Source organism: Protobothrops mucrosquamatus, unplaced genomic scaffold, assembly GCF_001527695.2.
Source record: "Protobothrops mucrosquamatus isolate PMUCROS unplaced genomic scaffold, P.Mucros_1.0 scaffold2828, whole genome shotgun sequence".
Classification (NCBI taxonomy): Eukaryota; Metazoa; Chordata; class Lepidosauria; order Squamata; family Viperidae; genus Protobothrops; species Protobothrops mucrosquamatus.
This window is the reverse complement of record NW_015388861.1, coordinates 92,837-110,224: the sequence shown is the minus strand read 5'-3', so window position 1 is coordinate 110,224 and position 17,388 is coordinate 92,837. Positions and strand designations below refer to the sequence as shown.

At 42.8% G+C, this 17,388-nt stretch overlaps 1 protein-coding gene across 1 annotated transcript in view; it reads left to right on the top strand.

Annotated features, from left to right (window-relative positions):
* The window catches only part of TSPO (translocator protein), a 20,473-nt gene extending 3,644 nt beyond the window's left edge, over nucleotides 1-16,829 (top strand). The window contains exons 2-4 of the mRNA XM_015825835.1: nucleotides 6,618-6,825; nucleotides 8,984-9,122; nucleotides 16,520-16,829. Coding sequence (XP_015681321.1) covers nucleotides 6,641-6,825; nucleotides 8,984-9,122; nucleotides 16,520-16,690 — 495 coding nt within the window. The 5' untranslated portion in view covers nucleotides 6,618-6,640 and the 3' untranslated portion in view covers nucleotides 16,691-16,829. The remainder of the gene's footprint in view (nucleotides 1-6,617; nucleotides 6,826-8,983; nucleotides 9,123-16,519) is intronic.
* Nucleotides 16,830-17,388: the final 559 nt, after the last annotated feature.

Genomic DNA, 17,388 nt, shown 5'->3' with positions numbered 1-17,388 from the left:
GGGGGGGGCTGGCTGTAAGCCACCCACCTGACTTTCATGACTAAGAGAGAGATTGCTCTCTTGAAGCAACAATTAGAAACTTATACTTTGGACACACATGCAAGCAACTGGTAGAGTAGAAAAATGCCTACGATTGGGAAGTTGAGGAAAGTGGAAATCTGGATTTGTTGAACCAGAGAAATCAAATGCTGTTGGAAGAGCTGCAGACTGGAAAAGAACAAGCCAAGATAGTAACCATTTGTCCATTTAATCACCAAGATTGGGTGCGAGTTGATGGAATTGAACTAAAAAAAATATCTTACCAAGTGAAACTTGATTCTTCATGTATACAACCATGTTGTTTTCATGACAGCTGTTTGTAAGGATGTGGTTCAATTTAGTAATCTCGCCTACAGCTCTGGGAGTTCCTGGTAATCTCATAATGTTCTAACCCAGCATTGCTGGCTGTGGAATTCTGGGAGTTGAAGTCCACATGCCTTAAAATTGTCAAGGTTGAGAAACACTGAATCTAGCCAGATTTCATGGGCATAGCTTTGCAAAAGACTCCCATTGTTCGAATCAACTTTGCAAACACATATGTATATTCTTCCTGGCAGCAGTGCAGAAGAGCTAAAGTCATTCACATGGTGTTCTCAGTTGCTTTATTTTTCCCATATTTGGTAAAATGTTCACTTTGTAAGTAGTTCAAATCACTGATAAAAAAGAGCTTGTGGGAAACTCCCAACATTAAAAATTGGGAAAAAAGATGCTGATACTGAAAAACGAGATGAAAATGAGTAAATTGACATTTGATCAATTGCTACACAACAAGGATGAATTTTTAACATATGGTGTGCAAAGTGACAAATATCTATCAGATGTAACTTAGTGGCAATATTTATAGCTACAATATTTGTTAAGCATACTATTTGGACCAGCAACATTTTCAGAGCAAATACCTGGTATACTAGGACTGGTTAAATCTTTTAAAACCTATCTTTAAAAAAACACATAGGTTTCTATAGATATAAAGCAATTTGATAATGCAAGTGTTAAGAGATAAGTGGAATAAAGAATTAGAGGTTTCTATACTGAATTGCCTAGACCAGGGGTAGGCAACCTTGGGTCTTTAATGACTTCAACTCCCAGAATTCCTCAGCCAGCCATGCTGAGGGAAAAGGGAGAGGTTTCCAAGCTGAGCCATGCTGGCTCAGGAATTCTGGGAGTTGAAGTCCATGAGTCATAAAAGAGCCAAGGTTGCCTACCCCTGGCCTAGACAATGGGAGGGTGTCTTAACTTCTATACCTAAAGCATCAGTTGATCTTAATGTATGACTTATACAGCAAACATTTAGTGACTTATGACTTACATAGTAATATTTATATTGGACTTCATTATGTTTGATTAAAAAGGATGTAATAATAATGGTAGCACCGCCCCAGTGTGCAAGGGCATAGCTTCTAGCAATTGGCCCCCATATATATGTGGCGCGTTCTAAGCTGCACCTCAATTTTTCTGAAGTGCCGGTAAGAGAGGCATTCTTCTCCTTCAGCCCAGACTTGGAGGACTGTGGCAGCGATAGCAGGTAAGCCTTTTTCCTCCTCAGGATCCTATCTCTGACTCTCACAGTGAAAGGTGTGACTTAAGATCGTGGTGTGCCTGCCTGCATGTCTTTTAAATCTCTCAATCAAAAAATACGTCAAAAGTTTGGGCAGCTAAAGGAAATGGGGAGAAGTCAGCTTTCAGTCTGCCGCAGATCTCAAGCATCCAGGAGTCCTGCATGTCCTCATACAATTGTTTCCTAGGGGCTGTGTACCCACATTTGCTGTGTATTTTAGGAAACGCTCACAGCCATCTGCAAATACTCCTTGTACAGTACTCTAGCATGGTCTCCTGACTCAGAAAGGGTACTCTTACCTGCATTCTCTTTGTTAGATTAAACATTCTCAATTAGTTAAGGCTTAGCTTCCTTAATTGTTTATTATACAGTTTAGCCTTATCATCTTTGTTGCTCTTGTTTGCACTCTTTCTAAGGTCTCAGCATCTTTTTTGTATCATGACAATTAGAACTAGACACAGTATTCCAAGTGTCTTCTCACTAGTGCAGGGGTTGGCAACCTTAAACACTCAAAGAGCCATTTGGACCTGTTTCCCACAGAAAAAACAAACACTGGGAGCCACAAAATCCTGCTGCTCCCTCCCTCCAGCACTCCACCACAGCGGAGCGCCCTGCCGCCACTTTCCCCTCCTTTCTCCTTCATCCCAACAGGTAAAAACAATTTTAGTAGCTTATCTACCATCTTTAAATACAGCATAATTATCCCCACACCTCATCTCTTAATTAAAAAAACATCAAAATATTTTATTAAACGTTCTTTATTAAAAGTCCAGTAAGGACAACCACATATATTTTCTCTGTCTCTCTCTCTCTTTCTCTCTCTCTCCAATATATCATTTAGCTCTGATAAAATAAGCCACATTTTTAAAGATAGTGATTAACTGCTTCAAAAAAAAAACAAACAAAAAACTAGCTTGCTGTTCATCTGTTTCAAAAAAAAATCTTTCAAAATATAAAAAAATATTTTGTAAGTCCAATAATCCTTCGTTTATCATGCAGTTTTTTTGCTCTCAATAAAGCGAGCAATCCCGCTGCTGCACCTCCGTTTTCTTCAACCATAATCACCCCTCCCCAGCCAGCCAGCCAGCCACCATCACCAATCTTCTCCTCATGATCCCCCCCTTCCCAGTCAACCAGCCACCATCACTGATCTTCTCCTCATGAGCGCACCCTCCCCAGCCAGCCAGCCACCATCGCCGACCTACTCCTCACCTGGCCAGCCGGCCTCACGCTCTCCTCCTCCTCCTCCTCCTCCTCTACACTCAATTGGCTGCTAGCGGCTTGGGTGGCTCTGCTCCATTCAAGTTGAAGAAAGCAGAAAGGTCGGCGATAGTGGCTGACTGGCTGAGGAGGGGTGATCATGAGAAGGTCAACGATAATGGCTGGCTGGCTCGTCAGGGGGGATCCTGGCCACTTGGGGGGCTCTGCAAAGCCTCATGGCAGTGGCATTGGCACCTCCTCCCACTCAGCCCATTTCCCCAGCTCCGTATAAGATGCTTGGCAGAACCCCACACACCCCCGATCGGACCCACACGGTACCTTCTTTCCAGGTCCACCATCTCTTCCTCCACCGCTGCGTGCAATCCCAAAAAGAAAAGAAGTTTGTGGGCAGTCCCACAAACAAAAGAAGTGGGACTAAAGAAGTTCAGTCAATCAGTTCCAACTTCGCCTGTTTGCATGAACCTTATAAGGATTTAGATAAACTCTTCCTACTTTATATTATGAACAAGATCCAGATTACAGTAAAGAGAGGTTGCCACCAGCAAATTCATATCTAAGAAACGTGGACAAAATAATAGTTTGCCCTAGGAGTAAGAGATGATATACCATTAAAAAAAGCAAAATATGGCTCTGACACTCCAGCATTTAATGAAAATTCCTCAAGCTGGAATCTTAATAAAGTTAATATGTTGGAAAGAGCTTCTGATCATCAGGGTGTGCCTTCCTCAAGGGGAGCTGGGATCTTAATAAAGTTAATATGTTGGACAGAGCTGATAATCATGGTGTGCCTAGATCACAATTTGCTCAGGTGCAAATGCAACATGTCCAGATACCCCTAGGTAACCCTGAGAATTGGTTCGTATTAATGATTGGGTTCATATAGGATATTAAATCATGTTCTTTTTCAGGAAGCCACTATGTTGAGCTCAGGCAAAGTACTAGGATATAAACCTTGGCTTATAACCATGGTGTAAGTTCTTTGGCAACAAGACAGTATTTTTGTGATTGCCTTCTCCTGGGATATATTTTCAACTTTTTGGTCTAACTTAGAACGTGGTGATTTCCCTTTCTTTTTTGAGACCAGCCAAGGTACTCTACACCAGGGGCCCTCAACCTTTGGGCCGCGGCCTGGTAGTGGGGCCATGGCCTGCTGGCCACCAGGCCACAGGACAGGCTGGCCAGTGTGCACGCATGTGTGCGCACACCCCCTCACTTGTGCCAGCGCTTCGGCCGCCGGGTGCAAGAACTAGCTACTATAAGGTGTTTCTAATAGGTGCGGCATATATTCCCACAAGCATTCTGAATATATTTTTCTTTTGAATTCATATTATCACCAAGTCCTAATGTATACTTATTGTCAGTTCGATACAGATGAGAAAGTTGTGTAGAAAATTTTTAATGATGACATAGAGAGGTCACACAGTGGATGGGTGGGGGCAGTAAATCCAACATAATTGTTTCCGCTGCCTCTTCAGAATATCTTTTTACTTAGCATACATCTACACTGCAGCCATTTTGACTCCTCAATTCCTCAGAAACCATTTGAAATGAACCTGCAGTTTTATTTCCATTGCTGCCCAATTCAATCAGAATAGAGCTGGAAGGGACTTTGGATGTCTAGTTCAACTCCCTGCTCAAGCAAGAGTTCCTATATCATTTCAGATAAGCGGCTGTCCAGTCCCTTCTAAAAAACCTCCAGTGATGAAGTACCCACAACTTCTGAAGGCAAGCTGTTCCACTGGTTAATTGTTCTCACTGATAGGAAGTTTCTCCTTAATTCCAGTTTGCTTCTCTCCTTGATTAGTTTCCATCCATTGTTTCTTGTCTTGCTTTCTGGTGCTTTGGAAAATAAGTTGACCCCCTCCTCTTTGTGGCAGCCCCTCAAATATTAGAATGCTGCTATCATGTCACCCTAGTCCTTCTTTTCTCTAGACTAGCCATATACAGTTCCTGCAACCGTTCTTCATATGTTTTAGTCTCCAGGCCTTTGCGCAATTCCATTGCGACCAGTGATCAATCAGTTAGTACTCCCTTTAGCTGATAAACTGGAAAGTAAATCAGTACTCAGTGCCCCATTCCTATCCATTTTTTTTTAATTCCTCAAGGAATCTGAACAATGGCTATGAGGGGAAAACTGCCAAGATGTTCTCTTGCTAAGATGCTGCAATGGCCAAATCTTGCTGAGAAAGTTCAAGAACAAGGAAGCTAAGAAAACAGGCTGCCCATGAGTCTTGCAGAGCTTGAGGATCTCCCAAAAGAGGCAGTGTAAGATACACTCCAGCTGAGTCAGGAACACATTGATTCCAGTGATGAACAGTGATGCTGACATGGGATCCTAGTATTCAGAAGCAGCACAAAGATTGTGTATTGGAGTGCTCTAGACCAGGTGCCTTCAAACTTGGCCCTTTTATGACTTGTGGACTTCAACTCCCAGAATTCCTCAGCCAGCATGCCTGGCTGAGGAATTCTGGGAGTTGAAGTCCACAAGTCATAAAAGGGCCAAGTTTGAAGACCCCCTGCTCTAGACATATCCTGCTGGCCCAGGGCTTAGGCAGTGAAACAGATTCTAAGTCTTTCTTCAATGTGCTGTTTTCCTGGATTTTCCTGGAAATTGTATTTTGCAAAATCCAGGACTTTTTTTTTGTCATAGAATGCACCGGAACAGAGTTCCGGGACCTTTTTCAACAGATTTTCCAGAATTGCGTTCTTTTTTATTGTTGCCCTTCGTATCCTCGTTTGCTTTTGAAAATGCCCCACCGGTGGTACGGTGCTAGCGGGGTCCCCCCCCCGGCGCTGTCTTCCTCCTCTAGGAGGAACCATGAGACGCTGGAGCACCATAGCTAGAGCGTGGCTTGATTGGTGTGGTGGGAGCCGATGGTGGCACTGGGAGACACATAAACATGGAGGCCCTCTTTCACGAGAGGGTCAGTGAGCCTTTTGCCTTCCCTTACAGGAGGTGGGGTGTGAGATTAAAAATCTCTTTTTAGTCTTTTATACTTTGTATCCGGGGTCTTCAAAGTTGGCCCTTTTACGACTTGTGGACTTCAACTCCCAGAATTCCTCAGCCAGCATGCCTGACTGAGAAATTCTGGGAGTTGAAGTCCACAAGTCATAAAAGGGCCGACTTTGAAGACTCCTGCTTTATATTCAAACTGCAGAGGGGAAGAATAAGAATAAAGCCAATGTCTTGTTATTTGGAGGTTTTATTAATAATAATAATATATATTAATTATGTATTGGTCAGATGTCAAGGTAGACCTACAGTATGAGGTTTAATCAGATCTATTTATTAAATTGGGTTTAACTTAAAGGTAAATGAAAAGTAATCTGTTCACTGACAAAGTTTCAACTTTAATTTGTTTCAAGTCAATATCCATATTAAACTCCAAATGTAAATTTTTACCACCTTGTTTGACGATGTCTTAAAAATAATTCAATCTTTTACAAGCAACCAACTTTTGTTTTATTGGGCCAATTTCATCCCGCATAAAAAGCTGACATTTCCGCTCATTAAACTAAATGGGTATGCCAGTGGTAAATGTCCCAAAAGATTAATAAAATGCCTTCTTGTAATTTAAAGCCACACAGTGCATGGTAACATTAATAGTATTAACTTACCTTGAACAAAATCCTAGTCTTTTAGATACACTAAAAATGGAAGGGTTTTTTTTTTCCAACTACAAAGGTAAACCTTGTAGGGTAGGCAAGGCGGGTTGTATGACATGTGTGAGTTCTGGCACTTTTTTTTTTTTTTTACAAAAAAAACACTGGCAAAATCTGTTTTCATTCAATTTTCTAGGTGCCTTCATCTCAGGAGCCATAATGGAAATCGTTTCATCCTGGATCCCAGCTGTTGGCTTCACACTCTTGCCTAATATAGGGGGTTTTTTGACAGCCTCAATAGTCAAGAGGGAAATGAACTGGTACAGATCCCTGAAACTGCCACCTTGGCGTCCACCAAACTGGTTGTTTGGACCTGCGTGGGTAACTTTATATACAGCAATGGGGTAAGCAATTTTTTTTGTTTGGTTAATTACAGGGCAACTTCTAAAATTTCTGTGCACGTGGTTAATGGATATCAGGCCCGGCAATAACAGTAGCCAGCCGTCTTGGCTTTTAATTGAGACTGAGGTAAGTTCAAGATGCTGCTATTCATTTAATTACTCAATTAAACAAATTAGTAGGTCAACATAGTCACCCTAGGAGACTCACCAAGGGGTAAAGTAGCAGTCAAGGAAAAAACAAGTAATTACAAGTGACAATACTAAATTGACACATTGGGGAATTGCATCATCCTGAATAGTTTGGAGTCAGAACATTGCCAATTACTTTTCCTTCCATGTTTTCTTGCCCAAATGTTCAGATGAAGAGACCCAAATGACAGGTTACTTGAGTCGCAGGATGCCTCATCTCAAGCAGGACTCATTTTGAACTTTTTTTCAGTGCCGGGCATTTTGGTTTTAGATCTCCTTAAGTTCTTTGCATAATTGTTGCCTTCTGTTGCCTCTTTATTCTGATTTTAATTCTGAAATTTTAAGGGTTGTTACTATGTTTTCTTTCACTTTTTTTTCACTTCATTTTTGGGTAAGTCTCTGTTACAGGTCCTTCCTTTAATCCAGATGCAAATTATTTTCTTAGTGTGTAAAAAGTCAAGTCCCCTTTGAGATAAACTCAAATGTTGCTGATTTAGTGAATACATCCAAGTTGCTTGCTTGGGTGTTTTGTGGCAGTCTAATCTAGAGTCCCGGGATTTCCTGGAATAGTAGTCTCCCATTAAAGTATTAACCAACAATCCCTGAATGCTAGGAGTTTCAAGAAGAAAACCATTCTTGAAAGTTGGACCATAAGAAAGGCTGAGCGCAAAAGAATTGAGGCCTTTGAACTATGGTGCTGGAGAAGACTCCTGTGAGTCCCCTGGACTGCAAGGCGATCAAACCGGTCAGTCCTAGAGGAGATCAACCCTGACTGCTCTTTAGAAGGCCAGATCCTGAAGTTGAAACTCAAATACTTGGCCACCTAATGAAAAGGAAGGACTGACTGGAGAAGAGCCTAATGCTGGGAAAGACTGAGGGCAATAGAAGAAGGGGACGATAGAGAATGAGGTGGCTGGATGGAGTCACTGAAGCAGTAGGGGTGAGCTTAAATGGATTCCAGAAGATGGTAGAGGACAGGAAGGCCTGGAGGAACATTGTCCATGGGGGTTGCGATGGGTCGGACACAACTTCGCAACTAACAATAACAACAACAACTTCAATGGGAGATTATCTTGGGTTTGAAAGTGAAACAGAGGAAAAATTCTTCATTTCTCAGAGTGGTTGTTTCTGTCTTAAAATGCATCTTTCAGCACCATCTGAAGGGGGGGGGAAATGAAACAGTGTCATCTAAAAGAGAATTAATTTCATTGTTTTTTAGGTAGGATATCTCCTCTTACAGTACTTGTAGAATAATAATTTCATGTTAACATCTGTATAAGGATTAAATATATGCATCAAGGCCACATTTTAGGGGAGATCCCAGTTCAAAATGCTCCATTTTTCAGCTTCTATATTTAGCTGAAATCCTAGATAATGCACTTCTCACCCTACCCAAGTAAAAGCCTGGCTCAGCTGATAGCATCTAGCTGATTTAGGCTGATCTCAAAAATCTTAAACTGAGCTGGTCCTATTTAATATTGGATGGAAAACTACTAAGCTAGACTGGGAGGTTGTGGGAAATGAGTTCTATACCACTGCCTGCAGAGGTTTATGCAAGCACCAGTTGAGCTTGATTTGAGGGTGCCTTTGATCTTGGCTGATCTTGAAAAAATAGTTGGGGCTTAATTAGTGCTTAATTGGAAAATCAATGAAATCCCAGAACTTAGACTCCATAGATTAAAAAGTGGGCCCCAGGAAAATGCCATGGTCATGATTAACTTGGCTATTATGGAAATTGCAGGAGTACTTTACGTACAGGAACAGAACTGAGCTTGGAGATTAGGATTGTGGAGAGAGAAATATGATACCAGTATTTTTCTAATGAGTTGTAGACAAAAAAATGGAAATATCTGACGTATATTCCAAATGATTTCAGTACCGTAAATACACCGATTTAAACTGCAAGTTTGTTGTTAGTCTTAAAAATCCCCAAATCTAGTTTATTTTCTGACTATATCTTCCACCCTTATAGATATGGATCTTACCTGGTATGGAGGGACTTGGGAGGTTTCAATGAAAAGTCCTTTGCTCCGCTTGGGCTGTATGTGGGACAGTTAGCCTTAAACTGGTCATGGACACCTATCTTTTTTGGACAACACAAAATAGAATTGGTAAGTTCTGTAAATATATGCACATTGTACGTGTCATTGGCTCAGGAGCCTTGAGTTGTGCGGGGGGGGTGTGTGTTTCAGGATAATACAACATACAATAATTTATGTGCCACAATAATTGCTATTTATTGCAGAGCTTGGGCCAACTGAGTTTCCTTTTTTAAATAAATAAACCTTCTGGCCCTTCGTTCAAATTACACTTTTCAAATGCTACTAATAACGCTAAGTATGTTCTGTATATTATAGAGGAATGGTTGTGGCAAACCTGACTTTTAAAATACAATGGCTTGTCTACCATAGTAATGCTTAAACCAGGGGTCGGCAACCCGCGGCTCTGGAGCTGCATGCGGCTCTTTCATCCCTCTACTGTGGCTCCCAGTCCTCCTCCACCATTTGCAGCCCCCCAAAATAAGAAGTGGGACTAAAAAAGTTCAATCAATCAATTCCAACTTCTCACAAAAAAAAAAGATCTCGCGAGGAGGAGGAGGAGGAGGAAGAGGAGGAGGAGGGGGAGAGAGTGAGGCCAGCTGGCCAAGTGAGGAGTAGGTCGGCAATGGTGGCTGGCTGGCTGGGGAGGAGGGGATCATGAGGAGAAGATCGGTGATGGTGGCTGGCTGGCTGGGCAGGGGTGATCATGGTTGAAGAAAATGGAGGCGCAGCAGCGGGATTGCTCGCCTTATTGAGAGCAAAAAAACTGCATGAGAAATGATAAATGAAGGATTATTGGATTTACAAAATATTTTCTTTTAAAATTTGAAAGGTTTTTGTTTTGAAACAGATGAACAGCAAGCTAGTTTTTTGTTTTGTTTTTGAAGCAGTTAATCACTATCTTTAGAAATTCAGGGAAGACATAAATGTGGCTTATTTTATCAGAGCTAAATGATATAATGGAGAGAGAGAGAAAGAGAGAGAGAAGGAGAGGGAGGGAGGGAGAGAGGGAGGGAGAGAGACAGATGGACGGACGGACGGACGGACAGACAGACAGACAGACAAACAAAATATATGTGGTTGTCCTTACTGGACTTTTAGTAAAGAACGTTTAATGAAATATTTTGATCTTTTTTTAAATTAAGAGATGAGGTATGGGGATAATTATGCTGTATTTAAAGATGGTAGATAAGCTTCTAAAATTGTTTTTACCTGTTGGGATGCAGGAGTAAGGGTTTTACTCTTTTCATTTATAATCCTTAATAAACATATTTGAAAAACAGAGAACACTGTAATGAGAGAGAGAGACGGAGAGAAAGAGAATAACCTGCTATAATCGTGCTGGAATGAAAGGTTGTGACAGCTCAGATTAGATTGCAGGATCCTCTCTATGAGTGTGCATCGTTGTGTACTCTGGCTTTCAGAGGGTGATGAAGTCGGTAAGAGATGCAAAGAGAGTGACTGGAGGAAAACTAGTGAACCTGATCAAGCACAATTAAAATTCTTAAAACTTTTCTTTGTAATATTGATAAAGGTGGTGAAACATTTTTATGTCCATGTTAAATTCATGAAGAGCTGGCTGGCTGGGAAGGAGGGATCATGGTTGAAAAAAGCGGAGGCGCAGCAGCGGGATTGCTCTCAAACAATAAGAGCCGGGTGCGGTGCTCGCTCCTGTGCGCCCGCCTTATTGAGAGCAATCCTGCTGCTGCACCTTGAGTGAGGAGGATGAGCGTTGCTGCTGGGCCATGCCTCGGCTATGCCCTGCTGCTGCCTCCGAAACTCTGCTGGGGAAAGCAGCGGCAGCAGGGCGCTCAGTGCGGGGGAGGTAGGAGGGAAAAGCGGCAGCAGGGCGCTCGGCGCAGGTAGGAAGGAAAAGCGGCAGCAGGGCGCTCAGCGCGGGGGAGGTAGGAAGAAAAAGCAGCGGCAGGGCGTGCCATGCAGGGGAGGTAGGATGAGAAAGCAGCAGCGGCAGGGCGCTCCACGCAGGGGAGGTAGAAGGAAAAGTGGTGGCAGGATGGGAGGTAGGAAGAAAAAGTGGCAGCAGGGCGATCCACACAGGGGAGGTAGGGTGAGAAAGCAGCAGCGGCAGGGTGCTCCACGTGGGGGAGATAGGAAGGAAAAGCGGCAGCAGGGTGGGGGAGGTAGGGGGAGAAAGCAGCAGTGGCAAGGCACTCTGTGTGGGGGAGGTAGGAGGAAAAGCAGCAGCAGGATGGGGGAGGTAGGAGGGAAAAGCGGCGGCAGGGTGGGGGAGGTAGGGGGAGAAAGCAGCAGCAGGAGGGCGCTCTGCACAGGGGGGTAAGCAGCAGCAGTGGTGGAGCAGGGGAGTGCTGTGGGGGGGGGAGCAGCAGAGTTTTGTGGCTCCCGGTGTTTTCTTTTCTGTGGGAAACGAGTCCAAATGGCTCTTTGAGTGTTTAAGGTTGCCGACCCCTGGCCTAAGCAATCATTAGGCTTCCTACAACCAGGAAGATTCAACATTCATTTAATATATAGATAGGATTTTTAAAAATTGTCTTGTACTGTTTTTTTTAGGGGAAAAATAGAACACTTGAACTACAGTATTTGCTTGAAAAGTGTGCAATAAATGGCAGTGGGCTGCTTTGATAAATTAACCCAAGGGACAATGATGGAAGATTGCTAGCTGTAGTATTGCTTTTAGGATTTAGGATCATAAGGGGAAACTAGTAAAGGAAAATATTTGTAGCTCAGGGTTGAAATGAGGGGTCCTTGATGCTCTCTGAGCTTGGTTGCAGATGTTTCATTTACCTAAACTAGGTAACATCATTAGTGCTAATCCTAATAATATTATCTGGGTAAGGAAACGTCCACAAGAAAACAACCAAGCTCAGAGAGCACCAAGGACCCCTCATAAGGGGAAGTCTGAAGATAGGGACAAATGTGGTGGAATGTTATTAGTCAGGTACTTAAATGAATCTCCATATTCAGAGAGTTACTATTTACATAAAGTAACAAGGTCTTCCGGTTGGAAATATCAGCCATTTGATTGGTAGAAATACAATATTTACTACCCTGTTTTGGGGAAGGGAGGAGTCTTGAAGGTGTTCTTTCCTTCTTCAGGATGACCACAACTCTCTGGATATCAGCCTTCTGATAGAAGTGACAATGGTTGCATTGGTAACAACCTTCTGGCTGACACTTAACTGTAGTAGAAACCTCAATACTTACTTCAGATGACAAGACCACGAAGGGTTGGAGAAAACAGGTTTATTTGCGCAAAGGTTCAGAGCATTCGCATGACAAATTCTGAACCCCGGGCTACTCCCAGGGCATCATTCTTATACAGCTTGTCACCTATGCTTCACCCACAGGATGACTCGTATCTACTTTTAACACACTAAAAAGGGAGAAGTTTATATCTAAAGTTTACACATTGGAAAAGAGAAGTTCATGAAATAGGCTATCTTACCACATTGCTCGACACGGGTATTATCTTACACCATCTGTGACTTTCGGTTGACACTTCTTGTAAAATGTTTCTTAATAGAGTTACACATAGTTTATCACACTCAGCCAATTCCTATTATTTGTTTAAAGCCTGCAACACACAACTTCTGCTAATGCAGTAAATATTTCTCCAATATTTTAATGGTATTTTTCATTTACCTCATAACAATCACATTATTCCATGATTAGGCATTTGTTTGAGGTATATTAATAATGGTTGTTGACCACTAAGAATCACGTAAGGTATAATGAAATAAAAGATATAAATGCGTGAATATTAAGCTATTCTTTGCCCTCGCTGAGTTTGCATTTGGCTCCCTTTTCCCTTGCCCTGAATGTCTCTGCCCTCCCAGGCAGGATGAAATCTTTGGCTTGGGATTAAAGGAGAGGGTGAGGTTTTCGTCCATTGAAAGGTCCTTCATGGAAGCCCCAATTTCTAAAAAGTTTCTGCTTATGACTTCAGCAGGCAGGGGAAAGCTGGTCTGAAGCAGTTGATGGGCTTAATTAGATCCCCATTAATGCTTTGCAGACAAACACAACTCTCGGTTATTACTGTAAAATCCAAACTGTGATGCATTGTCCTCAGTTTTGTACAACTGCTTTAATTGTCCAACATTCCTGGAGATGCCACTGCTCCCTTTCCCGAACTTGTGGAGGCCCAGACTGTTGGGGATGAGTCTGTGTCTGCACCTGCCTTCAACAGTGAAGGGACACAGGGCAGAAAACATCCTGCAGCCAAGAAGGCTCCACACACATTTGCACTACTTAGGTGACTCTGAGTACACAGGTAAACCTCCAAATGGCTTCAATGACTTTCTAAAAGAATGTAAATAACCAGCTGTCTGCAAGGAATATAAATCCTTCCATTCCTCACCATCTAGTCCAGGGCTTTTCAACCTTTTCACCCATTGTACCACTTTTAGGATATGGCAACATACGAGTACCACCAGTCGCCTAGCAAGGTGTCAAAAATTTGATGACCCCCCCCCAAAAAAAGGAAAAAAGTGATAAAGTACAGGTAGTCCTCGACTTACAACAGTTCGCTTAGTGACTATTCGAAGTTACAATGGCACTGAAAAAAGTGCCCCCCAAACCACAGCCGAGCAAGACACCTGACCATCTTGCGGCACTCTTCCTCCTGTCTGAGGTTTTCATTGTTGTGAGCATTTCTGTTGAAGATTGGTAGTGGATTGGTGGGGGGTGTTTGGTTTTTATTCCTCCTGTCTGCTGGGTGGTTGCAGCAGGTTTTGGTCACTTCACATGACCCTGGGACACTGTGACCGTCATAAATATGAATGAGTTGCCAAGCATCTGAATGTAAATCACAAGACCCTGGAGATGCTGCAACATTCCAGCTGATCGGCGCTTCTTCTGGGCTCAGCAGAAGGACCAGGATCAGCGCCGAGCTCCAGCTGGAGCCAGGCGGTGATCCTGGCGCTTCCACTGAGCCCTGACAGCCCTGCAGCTCCAGCCATCTCTCACTCAGGCTTGTGCGGTGCTGCCACTGGTTCAGCTCATTCCCCTCCCCTGCTACCACTTTTCTAGGATGGTCGCGTACCACCTGCCAGGTGCCAATGTACCACAGGTGGTACCCATACCACTGGTTGAAAAGCCTTGATCTAGTCAGAGCTGAAGAAGCTTCTTGGATGAGAAGCGAAATGTTTTCAAAGAAAAATAAGAAAGTCCATTTGCCTCCCCAAAAAAGCACCTTATGAAGAATGGTTGCCAGAATTGGGTATGTCTAGTTTAGTGACAGAAGGATCAGAAGAGACATGATAGCAGTGATCCAATATTTGAGGGGCAACCACAAAGATGAGGGGATCAAGCTATTTTCCAAAGCACCAGAAGGTACAACAAGAAATAATGGATGGAAATTAACCAGGGAGAAAAGCAACCTAGAACGGAGGAGAAATTTCCTGACAGTGAGAACAATTAATCAGTGAAATGCCTTGCCTTCAGAAGTCATGGGTGCGGTGCCCCATTGTGGAGGCTTTTAAGAAGAGACTGGACAGCCAGTTGTCTGAAATGGCATAGGATCTCCTGCTTGAGCAGGGGGTTGGACTAGAAGACCTCCAAGGTCCCTTCGGTTATTCCATGTTCTATGTTCTAAAGGACATGGCAGTTTTAATGTATCTCCCAAAGCACCTTTTTCTATATACACAGATCGACTAAGAGAAGCAGGGAAATGTACACCTGAAATTTACTAAAGCTTGTGAGGTTGTACAAGTCGTTTCTGGAGGAGTGGGAATGAGGGGCCACCTGTTTGTAATCCAGCAGATGATGAATTGTTTTAGTACAAGCAGTGGTGTGCATTCGCTGACTCGATGCCCCTTGAGGCTTTCCATCCAGTGCAAAAGGCAGTTCCTATTCAATTCTTTGGTTGCTTCCAGCTGGCTTTCAATTTTATACCCTCTTGCCTCATTGACAGATTTTTTTTNTGGTTATTCCAGCTTGCGGGACTGGCCTAGGGGAAACTTTTAGAGGGGGTTTTAATTATATTTTAATTTGACCAAATTCAAATATTTCCCTTTTAACTAATTTTTAAATTTGTAGTGTTATTTTTGTATTTTTACCTGATTGTCAGCCGCCCTGAGTCCGCAAGGAGAAGGGCGGGATATAAATTTAAATAAATAAAAATAAATAAATAAATAAATGTATTGTTGGTTTGTCATAACAGCCTAGGGGGGATTGGCAAGGGCATCGGAAAAACAAAATAGCCACAGTTAGGCCATCAAAGCCCCATCCACGCATGTCAGCACATCAAAAAGCCAGAACGTTGATCTCATGGATGTAATCGCCCTCTTGATGACTTCCCTGTGGACTCCTTATAACAGCCTGGAATAGTCAATTTAATCTTGCTGCTTTAACATTCACTACCTTGCTTTAAAAATTAGTCCAGTTGTAAGCAAAGTGGAATAACTTACTGCAGGAATTTAAAATGAAATTTGGGCAAGTTTGGGTCTGAAAGTTGTGACTCCAGGCCAGTGTTCAAGTAGAACATAGAGCTATAGAAAATACCTTTGTTCACTCATCCTAGTCTAAGCTTGCATTCTCAGTACTGTACATATCACTGCCATCTCCCCCTCTTTTGTTTATTTAATAAAATAGGATAGAAAATGTAAGACAAAAAAAAAGACATAGTCTAGCGCAAACTGGCTCTAATACTAGTATTAGTAATACTCTAATACTACCAGATACTGCTGACATGTTTTTTCCTGAGTCACACAGCATGGGTTTGTTGCATTTGTCTCTCTCGTTTGTTAAATCTGGTGGGAATTTAAAATCCCAAGTACACATCCTGAGTCCTTCACGAGTAGAACCGTTCTTCATGTCTTTTAGTATCCAGTCCCCTAATCATCTTTATTGCTCTTTTCTGCACTCTTTTCCAGAGTCTCTACATCTTTTCTATAATATGGTGACCAAAACTGGATGCAGTATTTTAAGTGTGATATTACTCAGGCTTCATAAAGTGNGGAGTGGGAATGAGGGGCCACCTGTTTGTAATCCAGCAGATGATGAATTGTTTTAGTACAAGCAGTGGTGTGCATTCGCTGACTCGATGCCCCTTGAGGCTTTCCATCCAGTGCAAAAGGCAGTTCCTATTCAATTCTTTGGTTGCTTCCAGCTGGCTTTCAATTTTATACCCTCTTGCCTCATTGACAGATTTTTTTTGGTGGAATTCCAGGAGTTCGAAGCAGCACTGTCTCTTCCATTCTTTCCCGCAACCATTCTGGGATTGAGTTGGGAGAGAATAAGTGAGTGACCAAAGTCCCCAAACAGCCTCTCTGGGACCAGCCCAAATTTCTCACTGTCACCTCCTACTGGTCTTTACTTAAATTGGCTGCTGTCTCGGCTTCCCTTGTCCTAGCTGTGTCCATCCATTGGGGGAGCCAGTAATGACCAAGTTAATGCTACCTGCTAGGAGAGGATGGCGACAAAATAAACGTAATGCTGTTCTTTCTTACTTTTAGTTCAAGAGTAAATACATCTTTATTTTTCTGTTTCAGGCGCTATACGTTCTATTACTCACTACAGGAGCAGCAACGGCTACAACAGTGTCTTGGTATCATGTGAACAAAACTGCAGCATGTTTGATGTATCCATACATAGCTTGGTTAGCGTTTGCCTCTCTGCTCAATTACCGCATCTGGAAGGATAATTGTGATAAAAAAAAATAGGGATAGTTTTTTTTTAAAAAAAGAATGAGTACAATTAAAGTTCAACCATCATTAATTGCATTTATAATTCCATTTTCCCATTGTTGTCTTAGTAGATCATGTTAATAGAGATTTGTGAAATTAAAAAAACGGAAAACGAGTCTGTGTCTATGTCTGTACTCAAGCTGATGTGCACAGAGGCTTTTATATGAGCAGGAGGTGATATGGCACTTTGGAGGTGTTCGCTGGCTTATTTATCGTAAGATGGTTCATAGCTAGATTTAGGGGTCCTGTGAAATGGAAGAAGATGAAGTTAACCGAGAGATTCAGGGCCAGGAATAAGGGAAGTCATGGGTGGGTGGGGATCCTTGGACATATTACAGACTATGCTGAATCTGATTGATGCTTGACCCATTGGTGCTGCAGCAACATGAAACGTGCCTATGGAAACCACTTCTTCTGTTGGTGAGATCGCACATTACAGCTAAACATGTCACCTCAACATTTTTTAAGTGTTACTCCCCATCGACCTGTACGCTCCCACAGAGTGGGTCTCCTCAGGGTGCCGTCAGCCAGACAGTGCCGGCTGGCGACCCCAAGGGGGAGGGCCTTCTCTGTGGGAGCTCCCACCCTCTGGAACGAACTGCCCCCAGAGATCAGGGTGATCCCTGATCTCCCTTCCTTCCGCCGCGCCCTTAAGACATGGTTATTCCAGCTTG